This window comes from Myotis yumanensis, unplaced genomic scaffold (assembly GCF_028538775.1).
Source record: "Myotis yumanensis isolate MYYU_CA2020_CCGP unplaced genomic scaffold, mMyoYum1.0.hap1 SCAF_4, whole genome shotgun sequence".
Lineage (NCBI taxonomy): Eukaryota > Metazoa > Chordata > Mammalia > Chiroptera > Vespertilionidae > Myotis > Myotis yumanensis.
In genome coordinates, this window is record NW_027223755.1 from 65731403 (window position 1) to 65757486 (window position 26084).

At 41.4% G+C, this 26084-nt stretch overlaps 1 protein-coding gene across 1 annotated transcript in view; it reads right to left on the bottom strand.

Moving 5' to 3' along the window:
• Nucleotides 1–6117: 6117 nt before the first annotated feature.
• Nucleotides 6118–26084, bottom strand: part of REEP5 (receptor accessory protein 5) — a 31032-nt gene continuing 11065 nt past the window's right edge. Inside the window, exons 3-5 of the mRNA XM_070412472.1 lie at nt 20553–20691; nt 14036–14204; nt 6118–8366 (exon numbers count right to left, since the gene is read on the bottom strand). Coding sequence (XP_070268573.1) covers nt 8317–8366; nt 14036–14204; nt 20553–20691 — 358 coding nt within the window. The 3' untranslated portion in view covers nt 6118–8316. The remainder of the gene's footprint in view (nt 8367–14035; nt 14205–20552; nt 20692–26084) is intronic.

Here is a 26084-nt window from a genome sequence, read left to right on the forward strand (position 1 = left end):
GCAGTTAACAAAAGGTTTGCCACAGAAAGATGACTGGAGCCCTAGCCGGTTTTGCTCAGTGGTTAGAGTGTCAGCCTGTGGACTGAAGGGTCCCAGGTTTGATTCCAGTCAAGGGCACATGCCCAGGTTGTGGGCTCCATCCCCAGTAGGGAGTGTGCAGGAGGCAGCCAATCAAAAATTCTCATCATTGATGTTACTATTTCTCCCTCTCTGAAATCAATCAAAATATATTTTTTTTAAAAGATGAGTTTAAAATTGTTTGGCAAGAAGTATTGTCAGAAAGGTCTCAGAACTATTGCTGTAACATTGTACAGTGGGGCCTTGACTTACGAGTTTAATTCGTTCCATCATGGAGCTCGTAACTCAAATTACTCGTATGTCAAATCAAAAAGTGAACGAGTGAGACACGTGATGCTGGGCTGATGTTGTGTTCACTGTGACGTTCACTGTGCCAACTAGTGGTGGGGTATCTGAAGCTGGCTCGTAACCCGAATTTTAGCTCGCAACTCAAAGCAAAAAATCGGCTCAGATCTTGAAAAACTCGTTAGTCGGGACACTCGTAAGTCAAGGCCCCACTGTATTGCTCTTTCTTCATATTGCAATGAATGCATAATTGAACTTTTCTTTGCCAATCAAGAGAAAAATGGAATCTTCTCTAATGAGCAAGATTGTGCATTTATTCATATGTTGAAATACTACTTATATTTATTTCAATGAATTATGTTCACATTCTTTGCCTACTTTTAAAGACTTTGTTATCAATATTATACCTGTACATAATTTAAAGAGCTAGCTAGTTTTAATAGTTTCAATTTTAGATATTAACTTCCATCTTAGGATTTAGATTTTCTTCCTTTACCCCCATCACATGCATGTCTGCTTCCTATCCCACCTTCTATCAATTACCAATCCTATCTAATAATAGATAAACATGGTAATTGACCATACCTTCGCTATGCCTCCCATGGGCTAATCAGCAAGATATGCAAATTAGCCGCCAACAAAGATGGCGGTTAATTTGCATACATAGGCGTGAAGCGGCGGAGCTAAGGCCTGGGTCCCGGGTGCCGGAGGAAAACCGGTGCCAGCAGCCAGGGGAAGGGAAGGCCTATTGCACGAATCTTTTCGTGCGACAGGCCTCTAGTATATTTCATAATTTTAATCACTATTCACAGCTTACATTATTACCATATATTCCATTTGTAGCTGAGCCGTGTATCAGCAACACTGGCCTCCCCTGGGAGCTTGTGAAAATGTGGACTCTGGCTCCAGCCTGAAATTCAAATACATTTTAATAAGATCTCCAAGTAGTTCTTGTACACATTTAAGATTTTGGTTTTTTAAAAAATGACATTTTTAAATTTACTATATAGAAATATGAAAATTTAGATATAGAAAGCTAGTGCCTACCTTTTATCACTATCCCCACACACACATACACTAAGCTACTGTATGTTTATATTTAGATACCTAGCACACATTATGTTTAAGAAACACGGATGCTATGGGTATTTTTGTTTTCTGGGCTTATGTTTTTCTTGGAGCTATTCTTTTTATTGTTTATTTGCTTGATTTTCAGAATTATCACTAACAACCACAAATTATTAGTGTCAAAATGTCCTTTCAAAAAGTTTGTTCAAAACAGCTGGTTCCGTGATCGGCAAATGCAGCTCGCGAGCCACATGCGGCTCTTTGGCCCCTTGAGTGTGGCTCTTCCTAAGCCTTAGGAGTACTCTAATTAAGTTAATAACAATGTACCTATGTATATAGTTTAAGTTTAAAAAATTTGGCTCTCAAAAGAAATTTCAATCGTTGTACTGTTGATATTTGGCTCTGTTGACTAATGAGTTTGCCGACCACTGAGCTAATTTATTCATTTCAGAAAGTTTGTTCAAATCAGGTAGTTTATTATTTTCATTTTTTTTTATCATTTATTTTTTAAATACAGTGGGGCCTTGACTTACGAGTGTCCCGACTAACGAGTTTTTCAAGATACGAGCCGTCTCTCGACCGATTTTTTGCTTTGAGTTGCTAGCTAAAATTCGGGTTACGAGCCAGCTTCAGATACCCCACCACTAGTTGGCACAGTGAACGTCACAGTGAACACCACAACATCAGCCCAGCATCACGTGTCTCACTCGTTCACTTTTTGATTTGACATACGAGTAATTTGAGTTACGAGCTCCATGATGGAACGAATTAAACTCTTAAGTCAAGGCCCCACTGTATATTTTTATTGATTTGAGAGAGAGATTGAAACATCAATGATGAGAGACAATCATTGATTGCCTTCTGCACACCCCCTACTGGGGATTGAGCCCACAACCTGGGCATGTGCCCTTGACCAGAATTGAACCCGGGACCCTTCAGTCCACAGGCCGACACTCTGTCCACTGAGCCAAACTGGCTAGGGCTTGATTTCATCTTCGTAAAGAAATCTCTTCTGGACCCTTTTACCGGGCTCTACTCTGCTGGTCACCTGAGACCTAGTGCACAGCTTCACTCTGGGTTCCCTTCACCATCACCGGAGTGTGACTCCATTGCTTTGCAGTTTGGGATTTCCTGTATTAGTGCATCCTGTGTATTCCTCTTTCTTAGGTTACTTGTATTGTCTAACTCACCTTAGATCTTCCTGGGGAAAATGCATGTCTGAAAGTGTCATTCTACCCTCCCACTGTTGGGCTGGGTATAAAATTAGCCTTGGAAATCATCTTATTTCAGAAGTTCAAGGGCATTATTTCATGGTCTTCTGACTTCTGTTATAGTTGAAGAGAAATCCAAGCCGTTCTAGTTCATGGTCTCTTGTAACCACATTAGCCTGTTGAAACCTGCAACATCTCAGTGTTCGGAAATAGTGTGCTTCCTGTGGGGTGGGTCTTTTTGCCCATCAAGCCGGGTACTAAATGGGCTCTTTCAATCTGAAGACTTGTGTTCTCAAGTTCTGGGAAATTTTCTTGAAAATTTCATTGATGATTTTTCTTCCCTTTCTGATCTTCGTTGGACACCTCTGATTTGAATATTGGACATGATGGACTAGTCCTCATTTTCTTATCTTTTTCTCATTTTCATTTCTTTGCCTATATGTTCTATTTCCTAGAATTCTTCAGCTTTATCTTTCAACCTTTCTATTGAATTTTTTTTCACTTTTCTTGTGTTTTTAACTTGTCTGGGCCAGTGATGGCGAACCTTTTGAGCTCGGCGTGTCAGCATTTTGAAAAACCCTAACTTAACTCTGATGCCGTGTCACATATAGAAATTTTTTGATATTTGCAACCATAGTAAAACAGACTTATATTTTTGATATTTATTTTATATATTTAAATGCCATTTAACAAAGAAAAATCAACCAAAAAAATGAGTTCGCGTGTCACCTCTGACACGTGTCATAGGTTCGCCATCACTGGTCTAGGCTCTTGTCATCTGTTTCCCTTTTTTTTTTAGCATTCTGTTTTTCATGGATATAATCTCTTATTTCTCAGAGTATGATTTACATTCTTTTCTAACTTTTTTCTTCTGCTTTTATTTTGATCCCTGTCGTGTTAAGTGGCTTGCTTTAGACTGGTGGGATTTTTTTCAGAGTGAAAGATCAAGAAGCTGATTGGAAGTTGAGCACACAAGAGCTGGCGTACTGAGTTTCACTAAAGGTGTTTTTCTCTGACTCACGTGTTTTTCTCTTAAGCTGATCCGCTTTCCCAGAGAGGAGTCTACTGAGCTCCTTCCTGGGAGCCGAGTGGGAGGAGGTGGGTGGGGAAATGGTTCTCAGTTTTTAGTCACCGAATCCTGTTTTTTACTCAACTTCTGTCCCTCAGCTCTGCCTGTGTTTCAAAGATCCTCTTACTGTGTGGAGAAGATAAGGGTTAGTTTTTCACTAACCCTCCTTATTTTAGTTCCCTCCCAACATTAAGATTTCTCTTTACATTTATTTTTATATTGGGTGTGACTTCATAATGAAATTTCTGTATCCAGAGAGAGACTAGGTAGGGTAGGCAGCATAAAGCCCCTCCCCCCAAAAGCCTGTGATTATGTTACTTCACATAGCAAAGGAGACTTTGCAGATGTAATTAAGGAGCTGGAGAGAGTATAGGCATATTTCAGAGATACTGTGGGTTCAGTTCTGGACCTTCATAATAAAGCAAGTATCACAATAAAGCGAGTTGTAATCTTTTTGCTGGTGGAGGGTCTTGCCTTCATTTTGTAAAAAACAGACCTGTGAAGCGCAATAAAACAAGGTAAGCCTGTATCCTGGGCTGTCCAGGTGGGCCCAATGTTATCACAAGCACTCAGCCGAGAAACGCAGGCAGTCTTGAAGGTGAAAAAAGCAAGTAAAGGGATTGATTCTCCAGTGCCCAGAAGGAATGCAGTCCTGCCAAGCCATTTTGGATGTCTGACTTCCAGAACAGTAAGCTAATGCATTCGAGTTGTTTTAAGCCAATATATGTGTGGTAATGTCTCAGCAGTGTAGACAAAAGGGGCCACATGCTGGCTCAGGGAAGGCCTGCGTGGTCGCCTTGTAAACTCTAGAGACCTAGTTACCATAAGGATGGTCTGAAATTAAAACTTTTTAACCAAAAGCAGTTTATGGCAGGTAGTCATGTCCTAGGCTAGATTTTTCCCTGGCAAAAGTCAATCTTTACCTCAACTAAGCCTGTTTGTTGTCTATAATAATATAACATTGGAATGTCAGGGTAACTTGTAACTTCCCTTTTTCCAGATGCCTCAGGGCACAACCAATGCACCAGGGCACCTGGACAGAGACCACAAATTCCCTCATTGTTATCCTGTACCTTTCTATATAAAAGAGGCGTGTGTGTGTCTATCATTTTACTTTTTATCCAATCCCAGAGGTCCACTCCCCTCCACCCCTGCTTTGCTTTCTCTGGCTACATATTAGAATCACCTGAAGACTTTTGGAAGCATACTGGCACCTGAGACTGTCGGTTTCTGATAATGGAATCTCATACCAGTATTTTTAGAAAACTCCTTGATTGTAATGTGCAGCCAGGTCTGAAAACCTCTGTAAAGCTAAGTGTAAAAATAACATTTACCTAACAGTGTGGTTTTATCTTAAAATGTGGTTCCTGGACCATCACCACCTGGGAACTTGTTGAAAATTTAAACTGTTCAGCCCTGCCCCAGACCTACTGAGTTAGACACTTTGGGGGTGGGGCCAGCTACCTGTGTTTTAACAACCGGCCCCCCAATTCTGGTGCACACTGAAGTCTGAGAACCACTGTCTAACCAAAGAACCTCCTTATCACTCTTAATTTCTGAAGTGTGTGTTATATAGAGATGTTATAAGAATATTGTGGTAAGCAGCCAGGAAAACTTTTAGTTAAGGTCATTCTCAAATATATTTACTTTACTGCCATACTGTATAGAACTATAATATTTGATGGCTAAGGATCTGAATCGTATGTTATTCTAAACCAGGGGTGGGCAAACTTTTTGACTCGAGGGCCACAATGGGTTCTTCAACTGGACCGGAGGGCCGGAACAAAAGCATGGATGGAGTGTTTGTGTGAACTAATATAAATTCAAAGTAAACATCATTACATAAAAGGGTACGGTCTTTTTTTTTTTTTTTTTTTAGTTTTATTCATTTCAAACGGGCCGGATCCAGCCCGCGGGCCGTAGTTTGCCCACGGCTGTTCTAAACACATACAGATTGTCTGCAGACACACAGACATGTAAAGGCAGATGTAGGAGACAAAGCTAACACACCCTCCAGCAGGAGGTATTTTTTTAAAAATCCTCAAGTTCTAAGTAGCAAAGTACAGAATAATTTGGAGGCACATAGAAGTGTTTACTTCATCAAAGTATGTACAATACACCAACATGTCATGAGATGTGTGTAATGCAATAGGTGAGTAGAAAGCAGTGGTTTAGATTTCTTTTAAATCTAGTACGAATTATTGATAGAAACCTTTTTTGGTTGGTATGTTTTCTTTAGGGAAAGTCTAACTGACGAGTAGTAATCACCAGGGGAAAAGCACAGGCAGATAAGGAATAGGATTAATAAACAGCAGTGTTTAGGGTTCATTTATCAGTATTCAGGTTTTGCATAAATTAGTCTAGATTTTTTTTTAAGGCCCTACAAAATAAAATGAAATGTAACAGTTCAGTGAGACAATGGCATTTTATTTACATCCATATCCATTCAATAGATCACATCTTCAGGACAGGCAGTAACGTAGTGAAAGGCTATGCTCATTTTCTTCAGGCTGTGGGCAGACTCTCCAGAGTAGCAGTAATTGTTGATCTGAAACCTTTCAAGTAGAGAAAGAATTGCTGTAGGGATTCTATAACTTTATAATCCCCCAAAATACCACTCATGTACAAATAAATGCTTGTCTTCTAGCTAGACACAGGCTCAATTAGTTTTTCAAATACTCTAGCATGGCAGTACTTTACTTGGGAAATCAAAGCTGAAACAGAATTGTTCAACTCAAAACTCCTCCTGTCTTTCACTACGAAAAACAGTAACAAATTTCTTCCATAATACACTGTGGGAGAAAGTTATCAAGACAAAAATTTGCATTCAGAATGTTTTCTCTTATTATAGTTTTTAAACTGACATTAGCCTGTAAGTAGCTTTAAGCAATAGTAACTTTTATGCCTCCCATTTTGCCTGAAAATATATATACTAATAATCTGTATGTCTGTAAGCTAGAAGTTGCTAATTTTCATTCTTTTGCACCAAGAAAGACATACTTTTTTTTATAGGGAAAGAGATTTAAATATTAAATCTAAGGCTTGATTTTCTCCAAATAGTAGTTGTTTGCTTTCTAAGTTTTTTAAGGTAAATGTAACAAGATGCCTTATGATTTAATTTTCCCCAGAAAAAAATAAATGCCCTAATCCATAATGTTTGGGTGATACTGTCTCTTATTTTTGATATCTTTAATATTTTTTACATCATGAGAGATCATTATGACCTTATCTAATTGTTATTGAAATGAGAACTATCTTTATTTGCCTGAAAAAAACATTTTACAGGCTGGATATTTCACCCTGGTAGTTTGGTTATACTCTTCAGTCAGTTTAGTCTGACCCAGAAGATCCTTGCAGTATGGCTGGTGCAGAGCTCAGTTTCTCTAGCCCAGACAAGCTGCCATAGTCTCTGTAAGCTACTTGGCTGATCAAACTATGGAGACACTGATTTCAACTTTTTGTTCTATACTTAAACTATGTAGTTATATGCAATGTGTTAAAACAAAGCATAAAGATGAAGGCATTTAAACATATTACAAATGACTCTGACTTGCAGACTAGGGAGGCCTCATGTGTTTGACTTTAAAGGCCCGAGAAAGAAGGTGAAGGCAGTTAGACTTAACCACTGCCAACTAGACTACAGGTTATACCAAACTTCCTTTCTGTTTCCCAGAACTGCTCTTAGAGCCTGTGTCATCATTAGCATGTACTGCTAGCTAACGGTATAAAAAAGAACATATATGTAATCAGAGGCGGGCAAGTCTCTAGGGGCTCTTTCAGATGGTTAAAAAAAAAAGACTCGGAAAGAAGCAAGTCTATACCAACATGTCAGCACTGAAGGTGAAACCAGGGATGATTTCCATTTTAGCATCTCAAAAACAGACAAATCTAAAGCTTAGCAGCAGATTATCAACAGGCCACAAGACAGTATTACTGGTTCTATAGGGAAGTGGGAGCTGCAGATCACTGATGTGTGTACATTTATTTCCCCATTGAGCAGCACAGTGACTGCTTTACAAAGCTGTTCCAGTATTCTGCTGCTGCATTAGGAAAACAACAGGCCAACCTGCATTCAACCTCATTTATCGCTTAAATCCCTTCAGCAGATCACACCAGCACAACAGAACCTCCAGCTTTTGGCAGGTGCTCATGAGCATCACGCACGTTACAGTCAGCACATTTCCCTACATATACATATGCACAACTACATTCAAAACATTTAATACAAAATTGTACATTACATGAAGTAGAACCTTAAAGAGTACAGAGAAAATGCATGCAGAGAGAGCCCATTGAAGTACAAAGCCCGTGGGATATATAATTTTAAGTTTATGTTTCCTGCAGGATGGTAACACATTCCCTATCCAGAGGCAAAATATAGTTTCCAAAGTTTTAGATACTGCCCATTGCATTACATTTAAATTAAAATGCTCCCTATGTATTTAGACAGTAAAAGCAAAAAAATACTTACACACATTCCATTTTTTAACATATCAAAAATGTTTCCAAGGCAACATTAAAATGATTATACCACAGTCCCCAACACAACATCAAGCTCCAAACAGGAAGGTGCGGAGGGCAGGAGGGTTTCATCCTGTGGGTGGTTTAGGTGCTCTTCTTTTCATCACCCAGTAAATTCACGGCAGCTTTCTTGGCTGTCAGGAGGAAAGGACATTGTGTCAAAGCTCTTTGCAATGCAGGCTCTGTGTGTAACATAGCTACTGGGTAACAACTGGGATGACTCATGTTCAGATGAGAACACACTGAGGTTTGTGGCCAGGGCTAAAATAAGTTTCCAGGAAATGGACAAGAAACTACTTCACGGCACAAATTCTGAGCACTTGAGCAAAGTTCTTGAAGAGCATCTAGCCTGGCCCCCTGGTAGTGAAGTGTCACCTAAGCCCATTGTCCTGTAAGCATTACAAGCTGCAGAGATTCCCTGGGCGTATGGTGTTCTCTGTACAATCAAAAAATTCTCGTTTGTGTATGGGTGCTCACCTGTACAATGTCACTATGTCTCAATGAGATGACAAATAGGTCATCCACCTATTCTGTAGTGACAGAAATCAGAGAAAGTCATCATTCCCAGAACCCAGACATGATGGCCTATTTATACACATTTATATTCTCTCACAGTGCCAACATTTCTTCCTATGATGGGAAGAGCGTGCTACAGTCTTTTGAGTTGGAGGCAAGAAAATACATTCATTAAGAAAATAATTGTGCCCTGGCCAGAGTGGCTCAATTGGTTGGAGTATCATCCTGTACACCAAAAGGTCATAGGCTTGATCCCCTGATCAGGGTGCGTACAGGAGACAAGTGATCGATGTTTCTCTCTCACATTGATGATTCTCTCTCTCCTTCTCCCTCTCCCTAAAATCAATAAAAACATATCCTCTGGTGAGGATTAATATCTCCAAAAATAAAAGTATAACATACTAATGAGACCGAACAGCCAAATGACCTTCCAGATGACCTTCCGGACGAAGCCGGGCTGTGAGGGCTGAGCCCCTTGCATGAATTTCGTGCATCGGGCCTCTAGTATATATATAGTTGTCCATCTGTGGGAGACTAAGCCTTCCTAACTACCAGTAACTTGGAATGTGCTGTGAGAATTAGTGTGGTGTGTGAGATGGAGGAGGGGGACATTTCTGGAAGCCTCCAGGGCCTCCTGAGATTCCACAGCTGCAGCTGTTGTTGATGGGGCCCGAGTCCAGTGATCAGAGCCAAGTCCCTCCTTGTTCACCACCTGGCAGCTGCTCTCCCTTCATTCAGTTAAAATTGCTGAACAAAGTTAACAAATTGTAGCCTCTGTCTTAACTAGCCCTTTGCAAAAATTTACTTCTGGATTCTCCAGAAGCTTTGAGAAAAGTCTAATATGTAACAGCATGTAAGTTCCTCCTCATTTTCATTCTCACTCCCCTGTTTAGGAATGTATCATACCACAGTAAAATTGGACTAAAATTGGATTTTAGAGTACTGCTCTCTAAGAGAACCAAGAGGCTAAGAAATGTGGGCTAACTAGACAGAAATGACATCACCAGAGGCTGATGGCTAGACTGAGGATAAGGAGGAACAGGAAAGAAGGTTCCTAAAAAGCAACTGGTGATTCCAAAGTGGGAGCATGTGAAAGTTACACGTTACACTTAAGGTTGTAGGAAAACGAAACAAGTAGACTGGCGCTCTAGTACAGACACAGGGGTTCAGAGGAGAGCTCTCTGAGGGAGGAATGAGGACACAGTGCTGGGGCATCAGTGCCGCTGGAGAGCTGTCTGGGTGGGATCTTCCTCCTCAGTGGTCAGGTGGCCCTCCTCTCCCACTTTCTAATTATAGAGCTCGAACAACAACATTCCCTACTTCCATGTCCACTGCCCACTTTTCTCCAATTTCTTCAAACCCTTACTGTTCCCTCTGGAACTTAAGACCCATCAACAGCAAATCTCTGTTCTCATCCATTTCTCCAAATATTTCCCTGACCTCCTTGCTTTTACAGAAATATGTTGTCCTCTGAGGATGCCACTTTCTCATATGGTGGCTGTTTTTGTTTTTTTCTTCCATGACCCTAGTACCAAAGTGTGATCGTGGGTTCTTCATGGCCACATTCAGAAGCTCATGCCATGGGAGTTTATCTTCCACTAGCATTTCTTTTTCCAGTCACCTCTGACCCTTGGGCTATGCTGCCTTATTTAAGAATTTTGCTTCAGTTATCATTCTCTAATATCATTACTATTTGAATTAGTGATTTCAATATCCTTATAGATATACATGATCCTTCCACTATCCTTACCTCTTAGTTCCTCCCCTCCAATAACCTTTACCTCCTACCTACTTACCTACTCTGCCTACCGCAGGCACTCACTCAATATCTTTGTCACTACCAATAAATTCAGTTCTTCTATAATCTCAATGTCAAGCACACCATGGCACTATCTCCTCCTACCATTGTAGCTTACTCCTTCTACTCTGCTGAGTCAGTTCTTCCTCCACCACCTGGTTTTCTCATTCATTGGTGTTTGCCTCTGTTCCTCACTTAGCTGCTCACCCAACTTAAATTCCATCATCAAATACTAGCCAGTCCTTAGTCCCACTCTCACTTCATAGTTCTTAACAAAATTAACCAGGACACAACTCTCCACCTATTCTGAATGTGACTGGAGAAAAACACAGTCACACCAGTCTCACTTTAAATCCATAGACACAAATCTTAAGTGAACCTTTAAAACTGCCTGGCAATCATGTGATGCACTCCTCCCACTGTCTCAGAGCGGCCTGCAAATTAGAGCCACACTCACGGGTTAACGTGCCATCCCCAGCAGCTTTCACAGTACACAATGGGAGAGGTGAGTACCGGCAACACAAGCCTGATGGCCGGCAAAAATGAAAATATCTGGCCTTTCATAGGAAAAGTTTGCTGGCCCTGGCCCTAGACAACTATTTCATACTTCTCTTTCCATTCCTTCCTTCTCTATCCTCTTTCACTTGACCTTTCCTTCCTATTTTACTGAGAAATTTGAAGCCATCAAAAAATTACTTCCATAAGCTCCCACCTCACCTACCAGCATTTCACCCATAAACCCTGATTTCCCTCCTGTTATTATCAACTGTCCCTGCTCCTACGACCAAGCCCTCTGTTTGTACACTAAATCCTATGCCCTCTGGTCTAGTCAAGGACAGACCACCTCTCACTCTGTCATCCTCTTGCTCTTTACGGGATCATGCCCATTAATTTTCAAACATACTTTGTTTCTTTTACCTTTAAGGAAAAAGGGGGGGGGGGGGGGATTCTTAGGACAGTTCCTTTTTCCAGTTATATCCCAATTCTTCTGTTCCTTTGCAGGCAATTTCTCAAAACAGCTGTGTACATTCTCTCATGCTTTTCCTCCCATTTCTCTCAAATCCATTCCAATCTGGATATTGCTCCCACCACCACATAAATCTGTTTTGTCAAGATCACAGTGCCTTCCTCATTGCTAAGTCCCATGCTCGGTTTTCAGTCCTTATCTGACTTGACCTGTCCGCAGCATGTGACACTATGGATCACTTCCTCCGCTTTGAAACAGTTTCTTCACTTGGCTCCAATGATATGTCTCGTGGTTTTCTTGCTACCTCAACTGGCCACTCCTTATCAGTCTGCTTGGCTGGTTGCTTCTCATCTTCTCAATCTCTAAACATTGGGGGCCTCTTTTTCTAACCACATTCACCCCCTTAGTGATCTCATTCAGTCTCATGCTTACTACGTTGTCTATGTGCTGGTGACACCCAAATTCATATCCTGAGCCCAGACATGTCTCCTGAACTCTTGATGTCTATATCCAACTTGCTATTTGACTACTCCATGTAGGTACTTAACAGATGTCTCAAAGTCATGTCCAGAACTGAATTCCTTATTTCCCCCGTCAACTTATCACACCCAGTCTTCCCCAGCTCAATGGCAATTATATCTTTCCACCATGTGTTCGGGCTAAAAAGCTTGGCCTCATCCTTGACTCCTCTCTCATACTCTGTAAGCAAGTCCTATTGGTTCTACATTCAAAATCTATCAAGAGCCAGAACCGGTTTGGCTCAGTGGATAGAGCGTCGGCCTGCGGACTGAAAGGTCCCAGGTTCGATTCCGGTCAAGGGCATGTACCTGGGTTGTAGGCACATCCCCAGTAGGAGGTGTGCAGGAGGCAGCTGATCGATGTTTCTCTCTCATCGATGTTTCTAACTCTCTATCTCTCTCCCTTCCTCTCTGTAAAAAATCAATAAAACATATTTTAAAAAAAAAATCTATCAAGAATCCAAGGACTTACTTCCTACTGCTACCATTATGAACCAAGCCACCAGCATCATCTCCAGCCAGATTACCACAATGACCTTTTAACTGGTCTCCTGATCTCTTCCGTCTCCCTTCAGTCTAATCTTAACATAGTGGCCAAAATGACCCTGTTCAAGCACAGGATGGATCGTGTTGCTCTTCTGTTCAAAATCCTCCAACCGCACCCCATCTCACCCAGAGGAAAAGCCAAAGCCTGTACAATAGCCTACCAAGCATTACATGATCTGTCCTCTGCCATCCTCACTCTTTAACCTCTCTGAACTGTCTCCTACTCTCCTCCTAGGTAGAGATTACCTGTTCACACCTCCAGGCTTTTGCATGTGTTGTTCCTTCTGTCTAGAGCAGCCGTGGGCAAACTACGGCCCGCGGGCCGGATTCGGCCTGTTTGAAATGAATAAAACTAAAAAAAAAAAAAGACCGTACCCTTTTATGTAATGATGTTTACTTTGAATTTATATTAGTTCACACAAACACTCCATCCATGCTTTTGTTCCGGCCCTCCGGTCCAGTTGAAGAACCCATTGTGGCCCTCGAGTCAAAAAGTTTGCCCACCCCTGGTCTAGAGCATTCTTCTCCATGGTTCTTTCCTTTACCACTTCCATGTCTGATTCACTATAGCCTTATTGGTGAAGATTTCCTAAGTCACTCTCTTTAAAACTGCAACCTTTCCTTCAGCCCCTGGCACCCCCTGTCTTTTTATCTGCTACATTTTTCTTTTTATCACCTATTAACTATACCATATAATTTAGTTTTAAATTTAATTCTCTCTCTCAATAAGGTTATAAATCTTCATGAATTCAAGGAGTATGATATGGTTCACTAGTTCATCCCCAGGGCTATGAACATGCTTGGCACATATTAAACACCTCAATAAGTATCTATTGAACGAATGAATCAGAGAGCTGAGAGAGGGCATTCTCTGGGACCTGTAGCAAAAGCGATTTGAACAGCATATTAAGCAGTTCCACCTAAAATGAATTAAAGAGATGTACTTGAATATAAATACATATGATTCTCTGAAATCTGTGCCCACCACAAAAGTCATTTGTTCTGATATGCTGACTAAATGGTGTATTAAACGTGGCATGGAGGAAGAATCTTGGGAGAAGTAAAGGACAACAGGCAAAGTCTTGGTAGAGAAATCCCTCTAGATCAGTGGTTCTCAACCTTGGCTGCACATTAGAATCACCTGGGAATCTTTTAAAAATCCTGATTTCTGGGCTTCATCCTCCGGAAATTCTGTTTCTTTGTTACTAATGTTGTGGCCCCACTCCATAACAAAGAAACAGAATTTCCGGAGGATGAGGCCCAGAAATCAGGATTTTAAAAAGATTTCCAGAGGTGATTCTAATGTGCAGCCAAGATTGAGAATCACTGCTCTAGGTCATTCTCTTGGTATTTGGCTGGGGAAAGCTAACAGGACAAGAAGGCCATGAAGGTTATTGCTTGAGCCCAGTATACCACCTCCCCTCTCACATTCTGCATCACACTGTCCCCGAGTCTTACCTTCTTTAGCGATGGCATCTGCCGTCTCTTTGGCTTTGTCCTTCAAGTCGCTCACCACATTGTCTACTTGGGACTCGTGCTTTAGGAAGATAGGACGGATGATGCGCTTGTAGAGCAGTTCCGCCCCGTTGGAAGGGCTCGGGGCCATGCACCACAACAGGAAGCCGCACTGCACAGAATGAGAGTCAGCATGGTAACAGGAGGGGAGCGGGCACCTGACAACACACTGCCCTCTGCTACGCCGGGGATGGCACCGCCTCTGCTATTTTCTCCAATAGCATTTCCAGAGTTTTCTGCAAGCTACAAGTGGGCTTTTCTTAGATGGAAAAATGTGACAGATAATGGGCTAGTGAGGAAAAGCTGAGACTGAAAAAGAAAGGTCAAACACATCAAGTCCAACAGCTTCACTTCCTTCCTAACATGGACCATTTTTTAGTTACAAAAGCTTTTATTAATTATAATTCTTCAAAATCAATTTTAAAAACACATGTGGAAAGACCTGTAGGCTTATGTTGGTAAGTTTGTCACATTTATTAATCCTGTTATAGGAAAAATACCCTCGCCATTGTTTAAAACTTCCCAGAGTGGAATCTGTTTTTAGTAGATTTTAGCCTTCAAGCAATCTTTACAGTCAAGTGTTTCTCTTCTTTTATCCTGAATGTAGATATTATTCCTAACTCTTTATGGCTCACTTTGCCATTAAGATAAAAAAAGGAAATTGACAATATTTCTGCCCTAAAAACTTAAAAAACAAGAACTGTCCAACTAAATTTATATCCAAAATAATTTCACTGTGTATTCAAATGATAAATAACAACTCAGTACTTCAAGTTAACCAAGCAGTTTATTCCTTTGTAAGATAATAAGCAAAAACGGAACTATCCAGTGATATGCTCATTCCCTTAGAAAGTTTAATGAACTGCATACATACTGGGCTCTTTTCATTTAAGAGTCTAACCCCCAGCATAGGTGACTATAAAGAACAGAACTCATTTCCTGAGATTGCAGATTTGTATTTTTTACATCTTCTCCTTAATGTACTTACCCCTCAACTTCTCAGGCCACAAACTTAACTCTTTAGCCTTAGTCCTTGTTATTCCAAACCAAAGAATATCCTAATATATAAAAACCCAGGGTCTGTAACGACAGACCAAAGTCTCAACCAAACACCAGAAGTCAGTCCTGCGGTCAGTGCTGGGTTGCCGTGGCGACCCAGCACTGACTGCCAAGGGGGCTGCGGATCAGGACCGGAGAGAGAGGCAGGGTCTGATCTGCAGCCTCCATAGCAGCTGTTGATCAGCTGTTGCCTCTCTCTTTCTCTCCAGCCGTTAACCACGCCTGTTTCTCTGCTGATCAGCCCCACCTCCCTGATCAGGCCCGGAGATAGACCCGGAGATGCTGACTGGCATAGAAATCTACCAAACAGAACCAAATCTGGGTGAAGTGCGAGGAGCCAATGGCTATCTAGGAGGTGGAGCTTTTGACGCTGACTGGCATAGAAACCAACCAATCAGAACCAAATCTGGGTGAAGTGCAAGGAGCCGCCTAGGAGGTGGAGCTTTTGACGTTGACTGGCATAGAAACCAACCAATCAGAACCAAATTGGCAGGGGAGGGCAGTTGGGGGTGAGATCAGGCCAGCAGAGAAGGGCAGTTAGGGGTGATGAGGCCGCAGGGGAGAGCAGTTAGGGATGAGATCGGGCCGATGGGGAGGGCCGTTGGGGGTGAGATCAAGCCAGCAGGGGAGGGCAGTTAGGGGCGATCAAGCCAGCAGGGGGGTTAGTGAGGGACGACCAAACGACTGAACACCAGGCTGCATGGAGCAACCAGGCCAGCAGGGGGGGCAGCGAGGGGGGGGGACCAGGCTGGCAGAGAGGGGAAGTGAGAGGCAACCAGGCTAGCAGGGGGGACGGACAGTTAGGGGCGACCAGGCCGGCAGAGGGGGGTAGTGAGGGGCAACTAAGCCAGCATGGGGGGGCCGTGAGGGGCAACCAAGCCAGCATGGGGGGGAAGTTGGGGGTGACCAGGCCAGCAGGGGGGGGGGCAGTGAGAGGAGACCAGGCCAGCAGAGGGGGGAAGTGAGGGGCAACCAGGCTAAGGAGAGGGGACAGTTAGGGGCGACCAGGCTGGCAGAGGGGGGCAGTGAGGGGTGACCAGGCTGGCAGGGGCAGGTAGGTGGGGGCCACCAGGCCAGCACGGGGGGGTAGTTGGGGGCAATCAGGCCAGCAGGGGGGCAGTTGGGGGTGACCAGGCCAGCAGAGAGGGCAGTAAGGTGTGACCATGCTGGCAGTAAGGTGTGACCATGCTGGCGGGGCGGGGGGGAGGGCAGTTAGGAGCAACCAGGCTGGCGGGGGGGGGGGGGGCAGTTGGGGGTGACTAGGTTGGCAGGAAGGCAGTTGGGGCTGATCAGGTCAGCAGGCAGAGGTGGTTAGGGGAGATCAGGTCGGCAGGCAGAGGTGGTTAGGGGTGATCAGGCTGGACCATCTCTCTATTTAACATTTCTCGGTGGAAGACCCTTTGTTTTAAATATCCATTCGTACAGTGTTGTCCATTGGTTGCTTATATAGGTAATGCATACATATCCAAGACACAATGCAACAATTTAAACAAAATGAAGTGGAGGGTGGAGGGAAAGTTATATTCTCAACAGAACATCAGAATTCCATGTAGGCATTTTGAAGAGTATGCAGATATCCAATGGGATGTACCATGTACTACTGCACAAAAAGGAATAGTTTCTTACCAATTAGATTAACTACAGATGGTCTGTCCCTGATTTACTGATTTGACTTAATGATTTTTCTACTTTATGATGGTGCAAGAACACAACACTCATTCAGTAGAACATAGGCTCAGCTATGATGTTCAGTAGGTTAGGTGTATTAAATGCATTTCAACTTACAGTATTTCCCACTTGAAATGGGTTTATCGGGACGTGACCCCATCAAAAGTAGAGGAGCATCTGTATTTGGAGAGTGTTGTTTTTAGCATCTAACATCCTAGTATGATATTTGTTACTTGTATAGGGGTGCTTTGCTGTGTTTTGTTAATATTTAGAAAATTGGTATGGAGTTTACATTGACATTAATAAATTTTAATTCTTACCATTTAAAATTGTAAGAAATAGTCTCCTGGCTGGTCTTCCTACATAGACTATCTGATTTTCAGGAATGGGTTACTGATGTAGATACAGTGCCCATATTATAACCCTGGGGATCAATGTGAAGTGGAAATACCTCACTGGATTAAGAAGCAGGAGAGTTGATATCTACTTTATGACTTTAGGAAAATCAACCTCTCTGAGTTAATTTTCTCTGCAGGATTTTAGGAAAGTCCCAAATTAATGTACTTGAGGAAAGTATATAGGATAGTAGTAGCATCGCCAAGTCCTATAGTTCATACTGTTGTTGAAAATCTCTGAAATATTATTTACCTATGTAGATATCAACCCTTCAGCAGTCCAGAAAAGCTGCTTTATCCCTTTTCTGGATGAATTAAGGCCAGACTACCAGACAGGGCCGGAGCCAAGTGTCTATATGTCTGCACCTCTCCAACGTGATTACTTTATGGGCTATACTCCGGACTGTTAATTTAGTTCTTTTCAGCACGCTCTAGAGACAGAAAAATAATTACTACTCTCTACCTACATCCTTAGCATTTTCCAGCTCTCAAGTAAAATAACTTCCTTGTATTAAAAATAAAGTTAATTACTGTTCAATTCTCAAGGTGATATTCAGCCACCAGCTTTTGTAACTAACTCCCTTCTCTTAATCTGTGTAACTATGCCACAGCCCACGATATCCTGAGCTACACGGCTTTGCCATCCTTTTAGTCAAGCTGTCCTGAGTGCGGGCTCCTGATACTCCCAAGTGCAAACACCAGCCCACTCTTACCTGTGGTTCAAAGAGTCCGTGCTTTCTTAACAGGACTCTTGGCACTATTAGCACCGACACACAGGATCCCTTCATTACAAATTACAATAGGACAGATCATTCTGTCTGTGATTCTAATGTCACCATCCAATTTTTCCCTAGAAGAGTTTTAATTCCAAGGTAGGGATATGCTTAATATGCACAGTTTGGGACTAGCCTGGTCAAAACTGAGAGCTACTGTCAGAAAAATACATATTTCAACACTGGCCTCCTGATATACTGCAATCATTTCATCAGGTATCTATATCTCAGGAAGCCTTTGCAAGGTGGCCACAGGAATAGTGATGCGCTGGGTTATAACGGACTGCTCAGAGTGCACAAACAAAAGCTCGAAGACAACATGCAGAGGGGAAGATTTCTCCATCCTTTTTGCCTCCTACAAAGTTGACAAGACAAACATTATGCTCTCTGTCAATGGGCGAAACAGTTCAGGTGACAGTCTGGATCAGACTTAAACTTGACAGTTTATTCAACCTTGTTTTAAAAATTAATCTGGAAAATGATTTTAATGACAGTAAAGATGAGATGCAGGCATTCATTGCAGCATTAGTTATAATGGCAAAGCAAATCTAATGTCTTTCCATTGGGGATCAGGTAAATTATTGTCTATAATGGAGAGTCAGCTATGACAAAGAATATTGAATAACATGAGAAAATACTCAGAGTATTGTATTAACTGAAAAAAGTGAGATATAGAACTGTATATCATATATGCCTCAGCAATATATATATGGTTACGACAATAATATGCACAGTTCTCTGTGTATTTATGTCATAGACCAATATATTTGCACATTAAAATAAATAGGAAGACTACCCTAAGATGTTAACAGTGGTAGGGTTTCAAATGCTTTTTTGTGCCTCATCTAAAACATGCTCCCTCTACACACACATACGACTATAAGCAGTGTGACGGCAGATACTTTTGTTTTATTCACCAAAGTTTCCCCCAAACCTAGAACAGATTCTGGCACATAGAGGTTCTAAATAAATACCTGCTGAATAAAGAAATGAACATATGCTCTTTTCATAATCAGGGGAAAAAGGGAATTTTACATTTGTTTTTAAACCCTTCTATACTCTAGATGGCCCTAAATAGTATTTACAAAATCATAATAAAGTGAGGGTGAATGTTTACCTACCCAAAATTATGATTCAGATGCCTGAGGAAGATGGGGACAAGAGAGGCTGCATGTGTGGGGGACAAGGGAGGAAAGGGAGCCAGATCCTTATCTTCCAGTGTGACTCAAGAGCTAATGTGAAAAATAGAAAAGTTAAAAGGGGGCTACACAAGAGTATTATTTAGCCTGACTAGTGTAACTCAGTGGTTGAGCATCGACCCATGAACCAGAAAGTAATGGTTCAATTCCCAGTGAGGCATATGCCCGGGTTGCGGGCTCAATCTCCAGTGGGGGATGTGTAGAAGGCAGCCGACCAATGATTCTCTCTAATTATTGATGTTTCTATCTCTCTCTCCCTCTCCCTTCCTCTCTGAAATCAATAAAAATATACATTTTTTAAAAAGATTATTTAGAGACAGAGTTAAATGGCAAGATAATCTGCCATAAATGAAGGGACATGGTTGCTTTTGAAGAAGCAATACAGGGGGCAGAGGAGGCAGAACTGCTGTTCTTCAACTCTCTGACAGAACTATTTGAATCTTTAAACTGTGTGATGTGCAGCTTTTATTAAAACAAGTGCTTAGGGGTCTGAAGGGAAAGAGGAGAGCCCAGACTTCAAAGGGGCTGGCCCACGCCCTCTCATGTGGGAAGCCTGGCTGAGAACCAGTCTACTTACATCCTACCCAACTGACAGGAAGCAGGGCTTCCGCCATGGAAGACACTTGAGGATCAACTGAAGACAGCCTGTCCCAGTTAGGGAGAAAGAACCACTCTAGCTATTAAAACGCATGAGCTCTTTCTTTCCCATTCACCTCTGGTGCAAATCTGGAGTGGATACAGGTCCCATGGGAAGGAGTTTCAACTTCCACTTCTTTCCCCACATGCTGGGGATCCTCAGCCCAACACAGGCGCTGTCAGGGCTGACCCCAACTAGGGTACCCGCCAACGTTCTTTTTTTTTTCTCTCCAATGTTCTTAAAATGATTTCCGCAGAGAGCCCATTTTCCATCTTCTTTTTCCAAAGCTACATAAGAATAAAGTATTTCTTCTTCCACAAATAACGACTCCTCCCTGGAATATGCTCACCACTGGGACTAATCTATGGCCTATGAAAATTTGCAATGCTTTCACATTAAATGTAGACAACACTGCATGCAGATAGGATCTTGGCGAGCAGCAGTGTTTGTGATAGGTCATAGTATTTCCATGTTTTACTATCGCCTTCATCTTAAACACACAATTGCTATAGCTGTTTCCAAGACAGTATGCAAAAAAATATTAGACGTGTTGAATCTCGTCTTCCTGTTCATAGGATCTGAGGCAGAGCCACAGATGTCTAACATTCAAGCACTTATTTGTTCCTATTCTTGTTTATAGGTCCTGAGATGGAGTTTCTTTAGGGGTAGGGGGCAAATCAAGTCCATATATGGAAGGAGACAGAGCAGTGTTGGGAACTGTCCACATACCTTTAGCATGTAGTAGAAGGGGAACCAGGACAGGAAGAGGTCAGAGAAGAATTCGGCAATGCTGAACACACCGTACACTACCCAGTAGGTCAGCCACTGGGTATCATCTTCTTTGTTGGGACTCTCTATGGCTTTAATTCTGAAAGGCAATATAAAAGCAAGTATATCCTGTAGTAGGATCTCAATGAAACATTTTCAAACATACTTCCACAGCCTGCTCTCCACCACCAACTGAGAAATACAGGCAAATGTATCCACTGTGTCACTAGACACAAGAGCACAACTAAAGACAGGAAGCAATGTGGAGCTCAGGACAAGTCTATTTGTTCCAGTGTTTTGGTCGCCAGAGAAACCAGTACCAGCTGTCACCTGGTCTCCACCCTGCTCAGCCTCCACCCAGGCCCCAGGAGACACTGCCCACGACTGGGAACCCGAGTAATTCCCACTCCCAGGGGGTTCCTGCTGCCAGGGATATATCAAAAATTCTCTCATAGTAACACAGTTCTCGTGTACTTTTAATAACTGAGGCACATCATGGGTGAATATGAGTTTTCTCTTCTGTGCTTTATCTGAGTGTGGTTTATCTATTTATATCTAAGAGGGTTTTTAAAGTTATTAGTGTGATAAAATTTTATTTCTCGTACATTTATCCTGGGCAGAGGGGATGTACAGTTATATTTCACTTAAGGCCTTAATTTTGGGAACTAAAGCAGTCATGAGTAAGTAAACACACATATCCACACATAAACTGCTAAACATTTCATGAAACCAGCCAATAGTTTAAATTCTATTCTATCATTATTTTTAAGAAATTAGTCAAGATCCAGATTCAAAAACAGAAAAGCTACCCTAACAATTCAAGTACAGTGCTTCGAGGAGAAAAAATAAATAAAAAAGGTTAGCTCCTTTACTTACCAACAATATGAATTCAAAACTTTCTACGTTAATACACCTGGAACATTATGTGGTAACAGTGAAAATAGAAACAAACTCAAAATTGAACACACACGTTGATCACAACATTGTAGAAAACCAAGGCAATGAAAGATAGGAAAAGACCAGTCTTATTAAGGTGAAGAGATTTTTAAATAGAACTGCTTATATTACTGAAGCATTTAATTATTGCTTTAACTTAAAACACAATGTTTATTTTTAAAAATGTCTACATGTCATAACATCATAAACTAGTCAGAACAAGAAAGAACACTGAAGACAGTCTCACTCATTCAGTTTATAGTTGAGGAACCTGAGACTCAAAAAGTAGACAAGAGCTTAAAACTGGGGGTTCCTGAATGCTATTTACTTATATACTTTCTTGTCCAGGTGAGGTGACACAGATGATGCTTCAATAATACATCCTACTGCCTTGTACATATATTGAATCATATTTCAACTTTTGTGTCAGGAGGATGTATCAACTTAGACAACATAAAGAATTCAAGAAATTATAGGATGCACTCTATACCCTTAAATCATTTGCAGTCCAGCCAAAATGGGAAAGTTAAAGAAGGGAGGGGTAAGGAGCTTTATAATTATTTAATTTAACTCTCACAATAGCCCTATGAAATAGGTGTTAGAGGAAGAAACAGAGACACGGCCGGATATGCAGAAGATGGTTGACAACAGTATAGGAGCAGCTCTCAGCTCTAAAAATTCAGAGCAGAATTAGAACTCATAGGATGTGGAGTTGGAAGCTATCTTTGAGATAAACTAGTTTACATTCTACATTTTATAGACAACAAATGGATTTCAAAGAGGAAAGAGTGATATTAAAAAAAAATGAATTTCAACTCAAACTATAAGATTACAGAGGCATGTGTTCATTCATTTTTAAGGGCAACATGAACTGTTTAAATACATTTTTGGTATATCCATACACTGAAATGTTTGAAGCCTTTAAAAAGGATATTGACAGGGGAAAATGTCTAAGATATAGTGTTGAGTGTAAAAAGGAGATTACTAATTTTGTGTAAACAAAAAGTTTGTGTATGTTTACAGATTAAGAACGGTGTCCAAAAATTGCTAAAGCTATTTCTGAGTATTGGAATTACAGAATTTTAGTGTTGTTGTTTTTTTTTACTGTCTTTGCAATGAGCATGTACTATTTTTTATAACCAAAGGAAGGAAAAAGATTTCTATTTGAGGGAGGGGGGAAGAGCACCAGACTTACTATACCTACTTCCTCCTATGGGATTAGGTCACTCTTTAGGGCTTTGTTAAAAACAAACACTAAAGTGAACATCAGACACATTCCTTAATTTCTCTCTTGAGGAAACAGCTCATGGTTTTTATTTTACAAATAAACTTCTCTAACAATGATCAGACACAATCTGTTGTGTTTTAGAGCATTCAAAGGCCTTTAATACACACAAAGACACACAGAGAAGAGCCATACAGCCCATCCCATGAAACTAATTCATCCTAATTTTCTAGTTAAAGCAAACTATCCAAAAAAAAAAAATTAACTATACTGAACTATGAAATAGCCAAACTTTTTCCTCCATTTCTTCCCAATGCTCATCTGGCTTTATATCATTTCGCCATCCTTAGCTTGCAGTTTGTATTCTGGTTCTACCACTTAGTAGGTATACAATCTTGGGCAAGTTATTCTGGGCTTCAGTTTCCACATTTTTTAACTAGGAATGAGGAACCTTGTTGTGTTGCTATGAAGACTAAAGTGGTTAATACATGTAAAGCACTTAGAAAAAAATGGCTGGAACAGAGTAAGCATCACTTAATATTACCTTAGTAATAATTACAATTCTATATAATAATCCATAATATGCAAATCAACTGAACGCGGAATGACCAGTGGAACAACCAGTCACTGACACGCACTAACCACCAGGGGGCAGATGCTCAATGCAGGAGCTGTCCCCTGGTGATCAGTGCACTCCCACAGGGGAGGCGCTGCTCAGCCAGAAGCAGGGCTCATGGCTGGCAAGCACAGTGGCGGTGGTGGGAGCCTCTCCCACCTCCGCTGCAGGCAGGCGGTAAGGAGCGAGGGGTCCTGGACTGTGAGAGCCCCGGACTGTGAGAGGGATGTCCGGCCAGGCTGAGGGACCCCCCAACTACCACCAGTGCACAAATTTCGTGTACCGGGCCTCTAGTATGGTAATAATTTATTATCATCAGGAGGCCATAGATTAAAAAGAAATTGAAGTGGTAAGAACACTCCAGTCCAGTGATGGCGAACCTTTTGAGCTCAGCGTGTCAGCACTTTGAAAAACCCTAACTTAACTCTGGTGCCGTGTCACATATAGAAATTTTTTGATATTTGCAACCATAGTAAAACAAAGACTTATATTTTTGATATTTATTTTATATATTTAAATGCCATTTAACAAAGAAAAATCAACCAAAAAAATGAGTTCGAGTGTCACCTCTGACACGAGTGTCATAGGTTCGCCATCACTGCTCCAGTCTTTCCAGCTAAGCAGAGCTGATAAAGGATTAATACCATTGTTAATAGGCTAAAAGGAGATTAGAGAATTACCCGTGGATTTTAATTATGCCTCACTCTCCAAATCCCAAATGCTACAGAAAGTAAAGAGTTAGCTGAAATTTCAAAAATCGTATTGGCAGGTCAATGGGAACAAATTTGACACTGCTGAAGATGTTTTTCAGGCACATGCTGCAAAGGTGGCTGTCCAAAATTCTTTACATTGGTATTGAACTGGAACTGATATGTCCATTACCCACTGGCCAGCCCGCATCCAGAGCACTCAGCCCTGTGACTGGTGCAGCTGCCTCCACCCTCACTGGCCCTTCTATTGTTCACACCTTTGCTGCTGCTTTCTCTCTTTCTTTTTTATTTTTATTTTTATTTTACAGAGAGGAAGGGAGAGGGATAGAGAGTTAGAAACATCAATCAGCTGCCTCCTGCACACTCCCCACTGGGGATGTGCCTGCAACCAAGGTACATGCCCTTGACCAGACTCGAACCTGGGACCCTTGAGTCTGCAGGCTGACGCTCTATCTACTGAGCCAAACTAGTTAGGGCTTGCTGCTGCTTTCTAAAAGCAAGGGCAGGGACCAGGTGTGGCCAAAGGATAGCAGTAAACACAAAGTCTGTGTTTGTTAACATGTAATAGCATTCAGAAGTTTAAGCAATTAACAAATACAAAAAATTATATACTACTCAACTTTTAGCTAATATTTGTATTATAAATATTCTACTGTTATATCATTAAGAAACTAAAACTACAAATAGAAAAGCAGTTATGAGGGGAAAACCACATTTTCTATGTTTTTGAGATATTCCTGTTATAGTTTCAATTATTGATATTTTCTTCTTTCATCCATGACAACTTTAGTTAAGTTGTATCATTGGGATGGATGTTATATTTTCATATTTCAATGAAGTTATAAATTAAGCATTTTTGACACTGTTTTAACTCTTTCAGACCCAAAGGTTATCTCTAGTTATTGGGGTTTCCATACTTTCATTCATGCCATTAAATTGAAAAATGTCAATTTCCTACATTAGAATGGAGTATATACGGCATAACTATTAATATCTATGTATTATACACACATACATATGCAACGAAGGGTAAGTATAAGATGGATGGCAAATCTGAAAAGTTCACTGAGAGGTTTTACCAGTTTCATTCTATGTCCTATATTACAAATGCTATAACCCTATATAATAAAAGCGTAGTACGCAAACTGTCCCCTCAACCAGAAGTTGTCTGGGAGTTTGACCAGGGGTTGGGGCGGCCGGGGGAAGGGAAGGAGGCCCCAGCTGGCAGCTGGCATCCACTAGGGATCCTACCAGTGCATGCATGCACTGGGCCTCTAGTATATAATAAAATAAATAGTGCAGTTAGTAAAAACCTATACCAATAAAAAAAAAAAGCTTTGAGATGTGCTGTTCATAAAGAACAGAAAGGCCGAAACCGGTTTGGCTCAGTGGATAGAGCGTCAGCCTGCGGACTGAAAGGTCCCAGGTTCGATTCCGGCCAAGGGCATGTACCTGGGTTGCGGGCACATCCCCAGTAGGAGATGTGCAGGAGGCGGCTGATCGATGTTTCTAACTCTCTGTCTCTCTCCCTTCCTCTCTGTAGAAAATCAATAAAATATATTTTTAAAAAAAAGAACAGAAAGGAAATTGCTTGCGGTTTAATAACAAATAGTCCAGAATTCAAGGTAGATCCTTTTATTTTTTTTAAATATATTTTATTGATTTTTTTACAGAGAGGAAGGGAGAGGGATCGAGAGTTAGAAACATCGATCAGCTGCCTCCTGCACACCCCCCACTGGGGATGTGCCCACAACCAAGGTACATGCCCCCGACCGGAATCGAACCTGGGACCCTTGAGTTCGCAGGCTGATGTTTATCCACTGAGCCAAACCAGTCAGGATTCAAGGTAGATCCTTTGATGCTTGAATATGAACTATGTTTACAATCCTTTTTGATACAGCGGACATGTAATTTGACCATCCACAGTGCCCACTACATACAGGACTGCTTTGGGCCGTTTTTATCAAAAGAATTTGAAGTAGAAATGCCTCATAGCTCAAAATGGT